The following is a 15,541-nucleotide window of genomic DNA, read 5'->3' on the forward strand; positions in this document are numbered from 1 at the left end:
TTAGAGCCAGACATGGGTCTTGAACCCATGAACCTTGAGATCATGACCTGAGCTGAAACCCAAGAGTTAGATGCTTAACTGACTGACCCAGGCGCCCCCCCACTTCTTGGTTTTGTTAAAATAACCATCTCATGCCAAAGCAATGCCGTGACAAGAATTTATAAATATTATTTGATAGGGTGTCTGCTGACCTTGGACCGATTTACATGACTTAGGGTTTTCTACTAATTTTTATTATTTCCTTCCAGATGCCATTCGTGCAATATTAGTGTACAGTCAAAGTGTAGAAGAGCTTTTGAGGCGTAAGAAAGTCCACCGGGAAGTCATATTTAAGTACTTGGCAACACAGGGGGTTATTATACCTCCAGCTACTGAAAAACACAATCTTATTCAGCATGCAAAGGATTACTGGAAAAGGCAGTTACAGCCAAAATTGAAGGAAACACCAGAGCCAGTTAAGACAGAGGACATGAGACTCTTTCAACAGGTAAAATAGATCTTACAGTTATACCCTAAGTCATAGTTCTGTCTAAACTCTGTAGATAATCCTAGATCACTGGGAACATGGCTAATACTATTTTGTTTTTTATAATTTTAGCTTTACTCCATATCCTTTGCATCCTAGAGGAAGATAAGTAAAGCACCTAAAAAAGGAAATATTTTTGACATTTAGTAATATACATAAAAGATTGTATTGATTTATGAGGGAAAAATGCTTTTATCACTTTATCAAATGAAGATTATTGGATTTGTAAAGAGAGTGGATAAACTGCAGTTTCCATTTAATTTTAATTTAGCTTCTGATTCTCTAATGTTTTTGTTCACTTTAAAAGAATGCTATTATAGCCCTTTCTCATTTTGAAGACTTTCTTTGATATTAAATTGATATTAGATTGTAAATTCCATGAGAAAAACTTAAATATTTTTTAAATTTGATTTTTTTTTTTTCTTTTTTTTTTTTTAGCTAGGAAAAATCCTCTTGTAATAATTTCCTTCAGCTCACATTGGCTGTTTCTATTTCTTTGTATCTCCACTGTATGTTTTAGATACTGTGTGAATATTTAAATGGTGATTGTATGAATGCTAGGTAATTTATAAAGTTTAAACTACAAACTTTGAATCAGTGAAGTTTTACAGTGAGAGGTATTTGCTTTCATATTAGGAAAGAATCTAAGCTTTTTTAATGTGCTTAGAAAGGATGCCAACTCTGAAATCATACGGATGTGACTTAAAAATAGGGTGTGCCATATGCTAGGTGTGAACTTCAGCAAGTAACTTGACCTTTCTGAGCCCTGTTTACTTTATCTATAAAGCCCACATATGATAGTTTCTATGTCACAAGGTTCATGAAGATAGAAGGAAATAGAATATAAGTGCCAAGCACAGAGCCTAATATATTCAATCAAAGATGCTCTGTCAATACAAGATCTCTTACCATCAAAATGAGTTACTATACTCTGGAACACATAGATGAATAAAATCTAGCCTTTCAGGTATGTTTTTTGCAATAACATTTTATTTGAAAAAAAGAGAAATAAAAATATAAAATTAATCCCAATCCTAAAAAGTAATGTATTTCAATCATATTAGATTTGTCTGTTTAAAGATAGTGAAAATGCTCATTTATTATCTACGATATTGTAGTACAGTTTAAATGCAACAGTGTATGCATTTAAAGCATACAGTTTGAAGGTTTTGACAGACATTTGTGAAACCGCTGCCACATATAAGAGAAAATGCTTACATAAATCATTATTGACTGTTCATGCTGATATTTTGAGTCTTTATTAACCTTAATTTCTTAATTGAATTTTCATATGTTTAAGCTGGGAAATTGTAAAATGATTTTTCCCCTTTTTGGAAAAACACTTGACTTTTTGCGTGATGGTTTCAGTGTGTTCACCTGTAGTTCGTTTAGCTTCTGCTGTACTCCGTATACTCAAACTTACCTCTAAAATGGGCCAGATAGAAAAAAACATGAGAACTAACCTTTGTTTTATTTTATATTTTATTTATCTTAATCAGCCGGAAAAAGAAGATAAGAAAGCTGAAAAAGTTGATTTTCGTCGATTAGGAGAAGAATTCTGTCACTGGTTCTTTGAACTTCTTAATTCTCAGAATCCTTTCCTGGGACCGCCTCAAGATGAATGGGGGCCACAGCACTTCTGGCACGATGTCAAGCTTAGGTTTTATTACAACACCTCTGAACAAAATGTGATAGACTACTGTGGAGCAGAAATTGTAAGCCTTCGTCTGCTGTCACTAGTGAAAGAAGAGTATCTTTTTCTCAGTCCCAATCTAGATGCCAGTGGACTGAAATGTGCTTCTTCTCCCCATGGTCTAGTTATGGTTGGAGTTGCTGGGACGGTCCACCGAGGGAACACTTGTTTGGGCATTTTTGAACAAATATTTGGACTCATACGCTGCCCTTTTGTGGAAAATACTTGGAAAATCAAATTTATCAACCTGAGAATTATTGGAGAGGGTTCTCTTGCTCCTGGAACATTAATGAAACCAGCTATTACATTCGAACATGGTGATCTAGAGAGCTTTTATAACGTAATTACTTCATGTGGTACCAATGAAATACAAGTTGATGTAAGGCAGGCATTGGATAGTGGAACTGGAGACCAAGCTTTATGCAGTGGAGATGAGGCATTGTTGAACAAAAGAGAACTGAGTTTACCCAACCCTCTAAAGCATTGAGGACTGTATGTCAGTCTAAAAAATACAGAAACTCTTCCAAATACCACATCAGTAATGTTTAAGTGATTTCAGATGGGAGGATTGACATATTTTAGTTGAAATATCTTTCTTGACTACAGACTAATATATTATGTGAATACTTGCCTCTTTCTACCTGAGTTGCAGCCAATGTTCTGAAAGCTTAATGCAGTTCATCAAATAAATCCCACTTTAGATGGTATAACTAACGGTGTGCCTTAGAAACCAGGTAATACTTTCATTTTACTTAGTGAGTATTCTAATATCTGTACTTTTCATATGAGAGAGATTTAATGTAAACTCAAAAGTTATCACTTTAGGAAACTTGAATAACATTCTCACGAAAAAGTCCAATAATTTAGCAGGTAGATAAAAAATTACTTTCCCTTTTTAAAGTTTGAGGAACATTTTTCAAAAGTTACCTATAGTAGTCCAAGCTGATCTAAGCCTTCAGCTAACAGTTTTATACAGCATTTATTGTAGTACCGTATAGAGGAAACATACTGTTGAAATTTTTAAAGAGGTGTGCCCAATTCCTTTACTGTTTTCCTCTTGTTTGATCTTGGAAGAGGTGACAAAAACATAAAACACAAAACACACATACATAAATTTATAATGTGGGATATCTATTATATACATATATAGACTCCCACATCATAAATTAAAATTATTAGGATTTTTCACCCACAAATTGTTAATACAAGGTTTGAATTACAAGATTAAGTTGCCAGATTAATTACTTAGTTGCTTTAGGGCTTAAATTCTTCATCACCTGGCAACTATTTGCTGATCTTGGATTTAGTTAGTAATTTTAATTTACTAAATTTCCATATGGAAAAAATTGAGCTGGGCATTTTTGTGATGATGTGCTGTACATGGTAAATTTTTACCTTTAACTCTTCTGATGATCACCTAGGGTAATAAATTTTGGAAGCAAGAGGAACAAACTCTTTTTTTTTTTTTTTTTTTTTTTTTTTTAAATGCCATGCCTTTATGAGGAGTACAAATTGATATGTCTTAAAATAAGAACTTAATAAAGGAGGCAAATCCCTGGTCTGCTCTAAGAATAGTGTATTGTTTAAAGACAGGTTATGGTTTTCTCCTTTAAGTATAGAGTATCGTTATAACATGTACTCAATAAATTTCCTAAGTAAAGGATAAAATTAAAAAATATTCCCATCTGTTTTCTTTGTGGCGTAATGTCGAGTACTGCAGAAATACTACTATAGAAGTTGCCTCTAGCTACCTTCAGTATTTACTTTTTTGAATTCGTGTAATGCTCAAGTAAGGTTGCAGTCTCTGTATGTTCTTTTTTTTTTTTTTTTTTTTCCTGTATGTTCTTTTAATCAATCTTGGAAATTTGAAATCTTCCTGACAGACTCTCTCACTTGAGGATTGGAATTATGATTTATTTTCTGTGAATCCCCACAGCTGGGCAACACAGTAGGACCTAATGTTTAACTGAATGGGTAAAGGAATGAGCAAGCCAAGCTTACATACTGTGTAGAAGACTTTTCTGCATCTAATTTTGTCTTTGGTTCTTATCACTGGTGGTGTTTTGATCATTTCATCTGTTTGAATTTCATACATGGATACACTGAAACTTTGAGGATCCAAGCTAACTCAGATTTGGGGGAAATTTTAACCTTTTAAAATTCACTCAATTTAAAAGCCCAGGGGTCAGAATGGGATAAACTGAAAGGCCCTAACCATTATAGGTGAAGTGTATACTTTTCTGTTCAGAGAAAGAAGACCTGGAGATTCTTGAAATTTATTCATGAAGTTTAAAGTTTGGTCAGGTCTTGGAGAAAGTCCCAAAGCACAGTGCAGATTGAACTCTACTTTTGCTACCATCCATTTGTTTTGTTTATGTTAGGGAATGGCAGAGACCCCAGCTTTTGGTCTTTTTTGCTTCATTTCACCCTCAGCTGGAGTGTGAAAGTTGTTGGAGTGAAGTAGTAAAGAATACAACACTCTACACATATTTCATAGTAATTGAATAGTCAAGCCAGGGGGGCCGCTGGGCTTTATTTACTGTAGACTGATTTGCCATAGCCTAATAATAGGGCATACATCAAGTACCTGTTCTTGTTAATATAGCTTAAAGTAATTTACGTTGGGATCTTTTATTAGTATCTAGAATGCCAAAAAAAAAAAAAAAAAAAATTACATGAGTCTTATTAACTAAAATACCAAATAATAGAAGCCATCTCTGTTTTATGAAATTAACTTCAAATGGCCAACGTAAGAAATGTTCCTATATTTTCGGAAAGGTAGTATTCTTATGCTAAAGAAAGGCTAGTTACCCAGTGCCTGTAAGAAATTGTAATAGCACCAGAAAAAGATTTAAAGAATAGTGGCTTGGGGGCGCCTGGGTGGCTCAGTTAAGCATCTGACTTTGGCTTAGGTCATGATATCACAATTCATAGGTTTGAGCCCCACATAGGGCTCTGTGCCTGCTCTGTGCCTCAGAGTCTGCTTCAGATTCTCTGTCTCCCTCTTTCTCTGCCCCTCTCTGTTTGCTCTTGCTCTCTCTTTCTCAAAGAAACATTTAAAAGTTTTTAAAGAAATGGCTTAATTAAAAACATAATCAGCAATATTGTGTTTTAACAAAACAGCTTTTATGGCTAGATGATAAAAGTGAATGAAAACTATACTTTAACATTTTTATTAGCATCTCTAATCACAAATTTAGGTGCCATTTTCTTCACTAGTTCTTAATTTGGGCTGTGGCTAGTGGCCATCAAGTTTTGAAAAATGAGAACTGTATGTTCTTTCTCCCCAGAAAAAGATGTGTTTGCCTATATATCACAATTTTTGCATTATTTCAGTGAGTTTTTGGGTTTCCCCAAAGCACATCTGTGAATCCTATAGGGATCCTTATAACTTCAAGTTGAAATCCTGCTAATAATAGTTATATTCTCTCAGGTTATTCTTGGATACTAAAATTATTTTTAGAAAATTTTGTGCCCTTTGCCAGAGTCCCTAAGCTGGAGGACTAAATCTTCTTTTTGAATGAAAGGATAATCTCTAGGAAATCTGTTAGTATATGATAATTGTTAATTTGTGGATTTTGTTTTTCAAAAAATGTCAGATATTAAGACAAAACCCACTGAATTACTGTCAATTGAAACAAAAATATTCAGAATTCATTTTATTTTGGCAAGATAAATTTAATGAACATCAGAGAAATTGTGAGAGAAAAATGTGAAAGGTATTAAAAAAATTCTCTAGATCTTTACAAAAAGTTGTCCTAAGATGTTTATTTAGTAATGATTGTATACTGCCAATTTTGATGAAGGATTTCAAAAATAGGATCATTTCCTCCAAAGGGCTTGTATATGTGGTCTCACCTTACACCATTCCCTCTCGCCTCCCCTCACCCCACCCTATTTATAATCTTCGTATATACTCACTTTGAATGCAGATAGCACAACTGCAAGTGCTGGGAAATAAGACTTTCTGCCTTTGGGTTCTCTTCAAGTTTATTTGGCATATATTTATGGAGCATCTACAATTTATAAATCCCTGAATCAAGCAGAAGATAAAATAATAATAGATTATTTATTTAAACTTTGCACGTTAAATTTCAGTTTCTTGGTTTAAATATCGTTTTTTCCCCCATTTTTTAAGTTTATTTATTTTGAGAGAGACAGAGTGTGTGAACAGGGGAGGGGCAGAGAGAGAGGGAGAGAATCCCAAGCAGGCTCTGTGCTGCCAATGCAGAGCCTGGCATGGGGCTCAAACTCACAAACGGTGAGATCATGACCTAAACTGAAACCAAGAGTTGGACGCTTAACCCATTGAGCCACCCATGCGCCCCTCTGGGTTTAAATATCTTAAGGTGAGAACTACTTGAGGCCCTTTTCAGAAGGGTGTGGTTATATCCTCTTGTATGGTTCAGGAAAAAACACTCAGCTTAAATTTTAGATAGCTCTATGGTCCTAGCTATATCATATTGATTATATCAACGCAGAATATAGGATATTTTGACAGACCACTTAGGGTTGGAAGAAAAATATTTAAAATGCGCTGAATCTTTTTAGCTTTATTTTTTTCTAGTTTGAACCTTTCCAGTAGTCCTTCAGTAAAACAATATTAAAATGGAGTATTAGGGGCACCTGGGTGGCTCAGTCTGTTGAGTGTCCGACTCTTGATCTCAGCTCACATCATCATCTCACAGTTCATGAAATCAAGCCCCGTGTCAGGCTCTCCGCTGATGGCGTGGAACTTGTTTGGGATTCTCTCTCTCCCTCTCTGCCCCTATCCCACTCGCTTTCAAAAGTAAAGTTAATAAAATGAAGTATTATGTTTACTGTGAGATACAATGTACCCCCAAACACTATACCATAAACTCCAGAGTCATGTTAGTCATGAAATGATCTATTTCAGCTGCTGCTGTAGAGTTTCTTTACATAGATATTGACTTAATTTATTTCTTTGCTTTAATATTTTTTACATATTTATAACATTAAAATTTCCTTAAAGTGCAGCTTTTGTCCTCTCTTCCATGCTCAGATTTTCAGTAGTGTTGCATTACCTTCAAAATAAAGTCCAGATTTTATAATTTGGTTCTTATCACCATCTACGTTTGGTTTCACTCATTTTTCATGGATTGTTTGGTCCAGCCAACAGATGCTATTAAGTAGTCTTAGTATTTGTCCTGTATTTACTTAGCCCTTTGCTTTTATTGGCAAGTAGACAGTACTTACAGTAGTTTGATGTAGGATTTTTCATCTGCACGAAGGCATGAAATTAAAATGTATTCAGTAAAAATGATACTTTTTTTTTTAAGTTTTATTTAATCTCTTCATCCCATGTGGGGCTTGAACTCACAATCCAAAGATCAAGAGTCGCATGCTCCTTTGATTGAGCCAGCCAACCACCCCAGTAGAAACCGTACTTTGAAGTTTGAATTTTGTTCTTCTCACAGGCTGGAGATATGGGGGACAATAGGTGCTGGGTGGCAGCAGGGAACTGCACCTCCAGTTAGCCATGCAATCACAAGGGTAAGCAACCAATATACTTCAAATCATTCTGTATCCATATGGTCATTGTTTTTTATGTTCATAGAGTATCCAATAAATTACATGAGATATTCAACACCTTATCATAAAATAGGCTTTGTGTTAGATGATTTTGCCCTACTGTAGGCTAATATAAGCATTCTGAGCCCGTTTAAGTTAGGCTAGGCAAAGATAAGATGTTTAGTAGTTCCTAACCTATTAAATACATTTGAACTTAATGGTATATTCAACTTATGTTTCTTGGGCCATAACCTCATCGTAAGTCGAGGTAGGTCTGTATACAAAATACTTGGGAGTTTAATTTTTTTGTTGTTGCAGTCTGATAATATAGAATTAAAAGGGCTATGATTGGAATAATTTAAAAACTGGAAATTTCTTAAGCATTTTTTCTCTTTAGGTGTTTTGTATACATTATCTAGAACAATTTTTCTCTAGCTTTTTGCATGATTGCCTAATTTTTATCTTTGAGGATTTGTCTTAAATGTTTTCTTCTAAGTGGGCCCTGTTGTTAATATTTATCAGAGCACCTTGTTTATTTCAGTCTTAGCACTTTAAATATTAATTTACTAACTTGTTAATCTCCCCAGCTGGGTTTTAAACTGAGAGCAGGGACTGTAGCTGTTTGACTTTCATTTTATTTCCATTGCTTTGCACAGAGATGGGGTATTCAATTGATATTTATTAAAGATATAAAGGAAAAAGTGATACTTTCTCAGAGCCTCATGTATTCCTGGTCCTTTGCCTGTCTGCTGACGACAATGCCTAACATATGTAGTAGGTGCTCAGTAAATATTTGTTTACTAGGTTATCTTTCTGAATAATGATATGTGAACTCTAATACAATCAATAATACTCTGTTAGATAGGATTATTAAAGTTCTATGTGCTTTTGTAAAAGATGAAACGGAGTCCCCAAAAGTTAAGTAATGTCCATAGTTCTGTTGTGGGTTCCCCACCCCCCTCCCCCCGGTGTGTGTGTGTGTGTGTGTATGTTTAATTTTTAAACTAAAAAGTCTGTGCTTTTTCTTGCACTTTATTTCTAGTCTGACTATTGCTACTACCTTATTTTGAAAGAATTTAAACTCTAAATCTCAATTTCTTCACATGTAAAAATGAACAGTTAGATTAGACGTATCTAAACTGCTATTTTGAAGTTACATGGTTTTGTGAATGTATGCCTTCCTAGCAACTAAATAATATTGCTTTTAAAGGAATTTGTAGTTCATTGAAGTTGGAGAAATTCTTTATTTTTCTTGCTCATAAATCTTACTGAGAAAACACTTTCTATTTTTTCCTAACAAATACGCATTTATAAGTATATGTGTATTGTGGGTGTATTTCTATTTACAGAGGGAAAAACAAAAGGATGAAAGTATTACACATCATATCTAGAATAGAAAAGGAAAAAAGTATGAAGCCTTTAAAATAGTTTCCTATTTTCTAATCACTAGAAATGCTGAGGTTGTTTGAACTACTGTTGTGTGAATCTTTTTTGCTGTTACATATGTTCGAAATATATTTCCATGTTTTAGTTGAAAAGTGCAAAGTGGTTGACAGAAGACCAAATTATAGACTCCCAATAACCTCTAGTAGAAATGTGGATGTTGATAAAATAATCAAATACTATATAGATGATTCCTTCAAAGAGACTGAGTAATAGGAATTGGCAAACATGTAAGAATGACATTGGAGAGGAGTGGCAGATTTGGGATAGGGTTTTTCTGTAGGAAGCATGGCCCTGGAGGGGTGCTGCTCAGAATGTTATTAAAAGTTATTCTAGGAAGTTTAATGGAAAATATTGTTGAGCAAAGACAGGAGGTTTTACTGTATGGACTGTGCTGATTGGAGTAGTTAGTATAGGGTTACAATAGAATGAGCTTAGAGTACAGAAACAAGATAGCAATAGAAAAGGTAAGCATGTCAGGAACTTTAATTCTGGAACTCGTAGTAGAACAATCATAAAATTGAACTCATAGGAACTAAGAGAATTGCAGAGTAAGTCATAATTTGAATTCTACAAGCAGCCTTCAGCTAGAGCAAGAGTTTAGGACTGAGAAAAAAGTTGATTTTAAATAATGTATCAGTGTTGTTTTTTTTTTTTTCTCTTAAACAGTCTTCTTTCAATTTGGTAAACCATTTATCAAGCACTTACTATGTACCAGGTATCTTAACAGAAGACACTTGGTACTTAAGTATTTGTTCTAGTTTCTTACACTTTTATTACTTTGTTTAACTCACATTGAGTAACGTTTAGTGTTTAATAAAAGAATTTATTTTACTGAAAATTGCTTTCTCTGCTCTCTCATTGATCCCTTCTTATTACTGTAACCATTGTCATCTTTTGGTGCTTACTCTGAATTGTAGGTGAAGCCCTGACCTTTGGATTAGAGCAATGCCGCTAAAACGATGGTGATCCTCAGTGACTAGTTGGCAGTTTCAGAGAGACAAAAAAGCACTGAGACATTTTTTTTTCCATATAACACTGATTTTGGAAATTTTATGCACATAACTCACATATTTACCAAGTTTTCTAGGTAAATTAAAATCTTAGTTTTAATAGTGTTATATTAGCGTGCAAACATTAGATGCCTATATGATGACAAGAACTGTGTTGGTCAGTTTATCACAACCAGCATGAAGTCAACCGTGTTTATTTTCCCTGATGTACTTCCCTATTAATTTTAATGCTGGCTAAATTTACATTTTATGGTTTATACTCTTATCCCCAGTTCACAAAATGACTCATTGAAAAGTGATCAAAATCATAACAAATACTATCATGTCATCATGTGAATGCAGAATTAGAATCTATGTGCTGTGCAAGAGATTCTGTGAGTATGATGTTTTTAAAACTTCAGCTGAATCATATAAGGAAGGATGGTGATGAATATCTGAACTTTTGACTGGTAATCCATTCACCACTGGTTAAGAGCACATGGCCTGTCAGATATTCACATGTCGCCATCAACGGCTGCACCTCATTTTTAAAGCACATTGGTTTCTCTGGTAAATGAATTTGGGTAATTCTATTTTTCCTGAACAAGTGTAAAATAATACATCCCAGTTTAAAATTTATCATGCAAGATGAAGAATTCAGAATTACAGAAGTATCATTCAGAGTTGCATCTCTTAAAATGAAACCAAGTTTCTTTCTCAGACACCTGGCACAACCCACTCAGTGCTTGATGGCAGGAAGCCACCTCACTTTGGGTTGTCACCAGAGTTCCTCCCTTAGTAGGGCCTTGCCTTAGATCTGTCACTTAGACACTAAACCATGTTTTAACATCTCATCTTTTTGTTTGTTTGTTTGTTTGTTTTGAGAGAGAGAGAGAGAAATTGAGCACGAGCAGGGGAGGGGCAGAGAGAGAGGGAGACACAGAATCTGAAACAGGCTCCAGGCTCTGAGCTGTCAGCACGGAGCCCTGTGCGGGGCTGGAACTCACAGATTGCGAGATCATGACCTGAGCTGAAGTCAGAGGCTTAACCGACTGAGCCACTCAGGCACCCCTAACATCTCTTGCCTTAATGATTATGTCCGTTTTTAAATTTGTTTTCTGAATCATGTTGTCGGATATTATCCTCAGGAATAATGCACACTACCCTCTGAAAACCATAAAGCAAACCTTACATGTGGGTCTAAACTTAAAAGACTCAGTTCAAATATCAAATCTGTAACAGAAAGTAATAATTTAAAAACAGGCATCATTGCTGAGTAGCCCGTAAAAACAGCTTCAACATTTAATAGATATCATCAGAGATTACAAAACAAGCTAGTGGAAAAGTTCTGTTAGAAAGAAAACTAGCATTCAGTGACCAACGACATGGAAGAACAATTACTGTCATGTATTCCAGAGGATATTTTGCAGACAGAACCACTGATGTGCAGTGTCTGAATCATTTGGCATTATGTGTATTATATATGAGTGAGAAGTCCCTAGCAACTGGTTATTCTATTCATCCCTGAAAACCCATGAATATAGAAAACAAGATTACACTGGGAAATAAGTTTTGGTGAGGACTAGACAAGGATGCCTCACAATCTTTAACGACGGAGTGTATACCAGCTATTTGGACAGCAGGGAAGGTGGTTGTTAGGTAAATAAAAGGGTTATTTAAAAAGCCAATTAGCTCATCCTTTTCTTAACAGAGCAGTTATCAATAATAAACCATCAATATGTTAGTTAAGTGTTGAAGGGAGTATAAAATACAGTCGGATTTTATCACGAGACTATACTGGTTTTGATAATGCTGTATGAAAAACTGAGCAGAAAGTTGCAAAACTTTTTTCCTCTGATACTTCCTACTTGGAGGAAAGGTATTCTGAGGTTTTGAGATAAGAAGAGAAACTAGGGGTGCCTGGGTGGCTCAGTCCCTTAAGTCCAACTTCTGCTCAGGTCATGATCTCACAGTTGGTGAGTTTAAGCCCCTTCTCAGCTCTGTGCTGACAGCTGTGAGCCTGGAGCCTGCTTCCAATTCTGGGTCTCCCTCTGTCTTTCTCAAAAATAAACAAACATTTTTTTTAAAAATATTTAAAAAAAAACTAAAAACATTTCTCTGAGACATTGTTAACGTCATAAAGGGCATTTCTTAGACTTTAGGTACCTTGCTTAAGTGGCATATCAGCCAGTCTATATCCATTGTCTTGAAGAGACATCTCTGTAGATTAATAATATGAATTGTAATGGCAAGATCAGGTTGTGTTAGGATTGCACAATTTGTGCAAATGGCTCAGTTCTTCGGAGCTTAATCTCCATCCCCACCCCAATATTATTTTCTTGGCTTACTACAGAAACATAATATGTTCGGAGGCATACTTAAAACCACATCCAAATACTGCACCATAACATGAAAGGATACTTTCTGGAGCTGAATGCAAAGGACAGGTTGGAAACCCCTTTAACATTGTCTGAGGTAGATTTTTCTTCTGGTGACTCTAGGTAAGAAGATTATTGTGATAGAAAGTATATGACTAAAAAAAAATTTTATGTGTGGATCAAGAAGAAAAACCAGAAGTTTTGTAAATTACATACCTATTTTTAGAATACTAGAATAGTGACAAGCTTCCTCTTTCTCTGTGACCATAAGAATGTAGAACAGAATTGTGGGAAAAAAATAAAACTGCTAGAATATAGATCATTCTTAACAGAGGTTTAACAATTTGTACACTAAAAGTTTGTGCTGATTGGACTTTATTCTGTTTTTTTTTTGTGTGTGTTTTTTTTTTTTTATTTATCTTTAAATTTGAGAGAGAGTGAGCATGCAAGTGGGGTAGGGGCAGAGAGAAAGGAGAGTGAGAGCCTCAAGCAGTCTGTGCACTGTCAGCACAGAGCTGGATGTGGGGCTTCAACTCACAAATCATGAGATCATGACCTTAGAGTCCCATGCTTAACGGACTGAGCCACCCAGGCTCCTCAGTGGTTGATTTTTGTTTTTTGTTTTTTGGTTTTTTTTCTTTTGTAAAGCAGTAATCACCTTTTCACCCAGCAATTTAACTGAAATCATCACCTTACTTTTTTTTATCAACCATTCAATGCCCTTATTTTCTGTCCTTTCGTAGTCCCTGTATTCTGGTAATTTGTTAGAGATCATTTCATTATTTCCTTTTACCTTCTACCCAAATAAGACTGAGTTTGAAACTTTTTTGGTACTCGAGTGAAAAAACTTGAAACTTTCTTTTGTTCATATTCTATGAATTACAGTTTCATTTTCTTTTTTTCACTAAAACTTTTTTTTATGTTTGTTTATTTTGAGAGAGAGAGACAGAGCGCAAGCAGGGGAGGGGCAGAGAGAGAGAGAGGGAGAGAGAGAATCCCAAGCAGGCTCCGTGCTGTCAGCATAGAGCCCGACATGGGGCTCCATCTCACAACTGTGAGATCGTTACCTGAGCTGAAATCAAGGGTCCAACACAACCGATGGAACCACGCAAGTGCCCCTGCTAAGCTTTCTTTAAAATTATTTGGTTTCAATAAAATTAAAGAAAAACTGAATTAAGTTTTTATCTGGTCATTCAGTAAAAATCATGTTGGCAATAAATGACTATCTGATTTTTTTTCCTTCTGATGTAAAATTTACATGCATTAAAATGTACAAATCTTACATAGGAATATGTTCAAAATATTGGCTGATATAATTTCATTTCTCACTACTTAATATATTCATGATTTCTCATGCTTATATGCAAAAATAAAAAATAAAAAAATAGAATTGAGCGCAGACGCTGACTTCTACAAGCAGTAAACCTATCTCATTAAGTTATGTGTCTCCAGTAAAATGTGTGAACTAGTTGTGTTGTTTGATCAATTTCATAATACTAAAAATTGTGACAATTCAATCTAATAGAAATGTTAGCACTTAAAACATCGTAGGGAAATTTTAAAACATTTATGATCATATTTTTGTTGCCTAGAAGTGTACAGTGATCAAAAAGCCTTTTAAGCAGTACATCCCATTGGGATAAATTTTTGTGAGACAACTGGAATAAAAGTACAAACTAAAAAAAAAAGTACAAACTAGAGGAGTCCAAGTAAAACCTCTAACTATAAACAGGAGCTTGTTTGTAAATATGTAAATAGATATTGGTGGGTATAGAATTCTATGAAGTTGGATACATTTTAAAGAATTATTTAACATTTTATTTTAAATAATGGCGATTGCTTCATTTCAACTATTTAATAACATAGTAAAATATTTCAGTTGCTGACTCAGCATTTGTGAAGGGTTAATGTTTGTGAACATTCTTTTAGGGAATATGCAAGCAAATACGTTTAAAAAGCAGGACTTTATATCATCTAACTTGGGCTTCAGTTCCATGACCCAGATAGATGTTTGGGAGGAAAATCACTTTTTATTTGTGCTTTAGATATGTGCTAACATTTTCTACAATAAATATTAGGACAAAGTCTGAGTACTGTATAGAATATTTAAAATCAAGGGGTCCCTGGGTGGCTCAGTTGGTTAAGCGTCGACTCTTGATTTTGGCTCAGGTCATGATCTCACAGTTTGTGGGATCGAGCCCTGATGTCAACAAGGAGCTTGCTTGGGATTCTCCCTCTCTCCCTCCCTCTCTGCCCCTCCTATACTTACTTGCCTGCACGCATTCTTTCTCTCTCTGTCTCTCTGTCTCTCAATAAATAAACATTAAAAAAAAAAAGTATTTCAAAGCAAAACCATATACAAAAAATCAAAACAAAACTCCTAGGAGAAATTTTTTCTTTTTCTGATTAGAATTGAAATGTTCTGTGTTTATCTCATTGTAAAATTCCATTGGTTATAGGCTGCACCATTGATTCAATTACCTTTTTGGTGCTAAAAATTAGCATCACTCTCAATGGATGTAGAGAGGTAAGAAAACCAATGTCAGAAATGTTAAAATAAGAGTGTGTGTGTGTGTGTGTGTGGGTGGGTGGCGGAAGAGGAAGAGGAAGTGTTTCAAGATTAAAGAAATAAGCTGCATACACACAACAGGTTGTCAAATAGCAGGTTTAAATGTTTTATTTTTATGTGGCAATGTTTAACGTGATGTGAATAACCTTCGTCAATGTTAATATGATTAGTGAAAGCACACAACAATTGCTGAGTATTATTGGCATGATGTCATGCTGGGCACTGAGGTTACACAGAAGTATAGAATATGGCCAATTTTTTTTTTTATGTGAAGAAAATTTAAGAGAAGACAGCACAGTTTATTCTAACAATATGGAAACATTCATGGATCACAGAACAGATTGAACTGTAAACGAAGAGCAGGACTTAGACCCATGTAAAACAGAGAGCTGGTTTTGCTCTATAAGG

At 34.9% G+C, this 15,541-nt stretch overlaps 2 protein-coding genes across 2 annotated transcripts in view; both read left to right on the forward strand.

Moving 5' to 3' along the window:
- CC2H3orf38 (chromosome C2 C3orf38 homolog) overlaps positions 1–10,035 on the forward strand; it is a 12,313-nt gene extending 2,278 nt beyond the window's left edge. The window contains exons 2-4 of the mRNA XM_060640236.3: positions 249–487; positions 2,026–2,953; positions 7,658–10,035. Of these exons, the coding sequence (XP_060496219.1) occupies positions 249–487; positions 2,026–2,706 (920 nt within the window). The 3' untranslated portion in view covers positions 2,707–2,953; positions 7,658–10,035. The remainder of the gene's footprint in view (positions 1–248; positions 488–2,025; positions 2,954–7,657) is intronic.
- CSNK2A2IP (casein kinase 2 subunit alpha' interacting protein) overlaps positions 7,656–15,541 on the forward strand; it is a 517,960-nt gene continuing 510,074 nt past the window's right edge. The window contains exon 1 of the mRNA XM_060640230.3: positions 7,656–7,733. The gene's annotated coding sequence lies outside the window, so the exon portion shown is untranslated. The remainder of the gene's footprint in view (positions 7,734–15,541) is intronic.

The sequence above is a fragment of the Panthera onca genome, chromosome C2, assembly GCF_046562875.1.
Source record: "Panthera onca isolate mPanOnc1 chromosome C2, mPanOnc1 haplotype 2, whole genome shotgun sequence".
NCBI classification, from domain to species: Eukaryota; Metazoa; Chordata; class Mammalia; order Carnivora; family Felidae; genus Panthera; species Panthera onca.